Source organism: Phalaenopsis equestris, unplaced genomic scaffold (genome assembly GCF_001263595.1).
Source record: "Phalaenopsis equestris unplaced genomic scaffold, ASM126359v1 Scaffold000057, whole genome shotgun sequence".
Taxonomy (NCBI): domain Eukaryota; kingdom Viridiplantae; phylum Streptophyta; class Magnoliopsida; order Asparagales; family Orchidaceae; genus Phalaenopsis; species Phalaenopsis equestris.
In genome coordinates, this window is record NW_018164499.1 from 316,872 (window position 1) to 320,947 (window position 4,076).

Below are 4,076 nucleotides of genomic sequence, written 5' to 3' on the forward strand. Positions count from 1 at the left end.
ATCATGAGAGGAGTTTCGTTATGCAATTTTCTAACATTAATTATGTCGTTCGTCCAAGTTCTCGGCTAAAGCTATCATGACCTTCTGTCTTATGAAAAAATATTATGTACATACCCAATCGAAAAGGAGCACACTCCTCTCTAATTGATATGTATAATATTATGTATTATGCACATCTTATTTTTCAAATATTCAAAATCATAAAATGTATAATTATTTCAAATAACAAGCAAAAAAAATATCAAAAGAAAACAAATTTATTAAATTATCTAAATTACATAAAAAAATTATTAAATTTTATTATTTATATAATTTTTTTTTTGAAATTCTAATATAAGATGAGTGCCCAATTGATTGGCCTCGATATCTCAACGCCATGCCACACAACGCGCCAAGTGGCTCCAACAGCAGCACTTCATTTCCACCTTCGCTCCATATAAAACGCACAAGCTCTTGAACTCTACAAACAAAGCTAAAACCCCTTCAGGCCTGCTTTGATCCGATATCGAAAAAATGGCGAAGATTCCGGAGATAAGGCTGCGTGATGGCGTGAGGGCCATGCCGGCTGTGGGAATGGGGACGGCCGACATGCCCTTCGCGCCGGCGAGCACGAAACCGGCCATCCTTCATGCCATAGAGCTCGGCTATCGCCACTTCGATACGGCCACATTGTATGAGACGGAGCAGCCTCTCGGGGAGGCGATCGCCGAAGCGCTGCGTATCGGCCTCATCTCTTCGCGCAGCGAGCTCTTTATTACTTCTAAGCTATGGTGCGATTCTGCACATCCTCAGCTTGTCGTCCCCGCTCTACAGAAGTCGCTCAGGCAAGTTTTTTTCGTTAGTACAAGTATTTAAAAGATTTGTTTAGTCGTCGACGTATTTATGAAATCCCATTGAAGTAACCCTGAAGTTAGTAAAAATATATATGTGATTTGTTAGCTCTTTAAAAACAATAGGTTGTAATCTTCTCATCTAATTTTTGTTTAGGGTTTAAATCTATTAATTTAACTAATTAGCACAAAATATTCTAATTATATTCAAATTAAATTAGATTAAGTAATTTTAAGAATATATTTTTAAAAGGGATATAATTATACATTAAAAAGGGATTGTATGCTTTTTTTAAATAAAAGAAAATCTTGAATTTATTTTAAAATTTTATTAAGAAGTCCAAACAAGAAGTATAAATAGCTAGCTCGCTTCTGCTTGATTTGAGCCCTAGCCGTGAATCGAGCAAACCCCTTTGAATAAAGAAGGGTGAATCCAAATGAAATTCAAATATATCATCATCGAAGCCCCCAATCTCAGGAAAAAATATTACATATGGAGTCCAAACACAGCCCTCCGTCCAGACTCCAATAAAATATTACCACGTGTATCTGAATGACTCTAAAAAATGACAAAAAAATGTTTATTGTGGCGTTTTTTACAAAACAGCTCTAATAACACCACACTACTACTGGTACAACGGTTTCGCTTCAATAACCTGGGAAAATAATTTGAATAACACTATAATAACATCGCAATAATACCAATGATCAGCGCTAATAACACCGCCCCAAAGACAACGCAAATAACACCGTGGTAATACTGCAATAACCCCCACAAAACAACTCCACTAACACCGCAAAAACACCTATGAACAGTGTTAATAACACTGCCCGGATGACCACGCAAATAACACTGCGGTGTTATTGGGGTTTTATTGCGGTGTTATTGTCGTCTTTTCGTTCGATACGCGTGACAATATTTCATTGGAGTCCAAATGCAGAGCTGCATCCAGACTCCGTACATAATCTTTTTTCCAATCTTGAAGCCCCCAATCTCAGGAAAAAATATTACATATGAAGTCCAAACGCAGCCCTCCGTTCAGACTCCAATAAAATATTACCACATGTATCTGAATGACTCTAAAAAATGACAAAAAAGTGTTTATTGTGGCGTTTTTTACAAAACAACACTAATAACACCACACTACTACTGGTACAACGGTTTCGCTTCAATAACCTGGGAAAATAATTTGAATAACACTATAATAACATCGCAATAATACCAATGATCAGCGCTAATAACACCGCCCCAAAGACAACGCAAATAACACCGTGGTAATACTGCAATAACCCCCACAAAACAACTCCACTAAACTCTAATAACACCGCAAAAACACCTATGAACATTGTTAATAACACTGCCCGGATGATCACGCAAATAACACTGCGGTGTTATTGTGGTTTTATTGCTGTGTTATTGTCGTCTTTTCGTTCGATACACGTGGCAATATTTCATTGGAGTCCAGATGCAGAGCTGCATCCAGACTCCGTACATAATCTTTTTTCCAATCTCAGAGGCTAATATGACTATGGTCGTCCCAAGAGGAGCATGAATCAAGGGATCTCAGAATGGGTGATGTCCCCTCGATTTAAGTATCATTGCTGCATGCATTTTCGCTTCTTTAGATACAAGTATTTTATGCATATGTCTCTAATGTGCGAGTGACTACAAATTTAACAAGCTCAAATTGCAAAATATTCAAGCCAATTTACAGTCAACAAACCCAATTTAATCAATCTGGCAAAAAATAGCTTGAGAGTATAATAAAAATAATAAAACATCTGCAGACACGCTCTAAACTAAAATTTATCATGCAGAAATCTGCAAGTGGATTACATTGACCTTTATCTAATCCACATGCCAATGAGCTCAAGGCAAGGCACATGCCGCTTCCCTATAAGTAGGGAAGATGCGCTTCCCTTGGATATCAAATCAGTGTGGGAAGCCATGGAAGATTGTCTCAAGCTTGGTCTTACCAACTTGATTGGAGTCAGCAATTTTTCTCCTTGCTTAATTGACAAGTTGCTTCTTACAGCTAAAGTACCTCCATTTGTAAACCAGGTCCGTAAATTTTTTTTTTTTTGGTCTGTTCTTTGCATATATGCAAGGGGTTTGCTCTTTAATATTTTTTCATGGGAGGTTTTCTGGTAAAATTTGAGAGTAACTTCATCAGATAAAATTAAGTAATATAGTCGTTACCAGTTTGCAAATGCAATTACATCTCTGTTGCTTTTGAAAACAAGCTAGACTAAGTTATGTTAAATACAGATGACTATGTAAGTGCTAGTACTGGTCCTGTTTCGAATTTTGTTGGCTTTGCACAAAAAAGCTAACAACGCGACATATGTTGTTGTTGCATCCAGATTTGTCCTGTAGACATACCTAAGGAATAAAACATTGGATGAGATAAAGAGAGAGAGCAATAACACAGTAATGAATAATCAGTCGCTCCTTTTATTCATGAAATAACCCCCTTATTTATAGAAACGGTTTATTGTACAATTACACATTATGCGTCTAAAGTTCAAGAGCACATCGGGGGCATTTTAGTCAGCGCATATATGTAGGTTGTGGGGACCCATTGACATGGCCGCCCGACTTTAGATCAGACAGCAATGAGGCCGGATGGTTGTATGGTCAGGCGACTGCTGGACTGTGATGTGGACCGGCCAGGTGATTATCGAGTCGAATTGGTGTACAATTCTTTTCGTCAGGGTGGGCATGATCTTGTTGAATCTCTCTGGGATGATACGCCCTCAAGTCCCCAAAAGTCTGTCATTCTTTCGAGTGGGGATGATGCTGTTGGCCAATCAAAAGATCAGGAATCGTCCTTGAAGGGTGTTGCTAAGTCATATCACCTGTCGGGAGTCCGCAAATCATCTTTATGATTTATGTTGCCACTCTTTTTTATATACAACCTTATAAGTTAAATTATGAGAGAATATTTGAGGCATTTACCTACAAAACCAAACAACTCTTAATGTATTTACATTATCTGGCACGTATACTTTGATAATTCTATTTATAAACTCCAAACTTTAACATCATACGAAAAATATCATCATTATTAACTTTCTAAAAGTGAAATATATCAAACTTTACGCACGTGTCCATGTAATAATTATAAATATCAAACTTTACGTGTTAGATATGCAAGTACATGAGACATACATGCATGTAAATTTCTTTTTTTTATTACATTTTGTTGCTTTCAAGTGCTACAGAGGTAAATCCCCATATATATA

At 37.1% G+C, this 4,076-nt stretch overlaps 1 protein-coding gene across 1 annotated transcript in view; it reads left to right on the forward strand.

Annotated features, from left to right (window-relative positions):
* Nucleotides 1-484: 484 nt before the first annotated feature.
* Nucleotides 485-4,076, forward strand: part of LOC110019461 (D-galacturonate reductase-like) — a 4,323-nt gene continuing 731 nt past the window's right edge. The window contains exons 1-2 of the mRNA XM_020717124.1: nucleotides 485-824; nucleotides 2,649-2,892. Of these exons, the coding sequence (XP_020572783.1) occupies nucleotides 514-824; nucleotides 2,649-2,892 (555 nt within the window). The 5' untranslated portion in view covers nucleotides 485-513. The remainder of the gene's footprint in view (nucleotides 825-2,648; nucleotides 2,893-4,076) is intronic.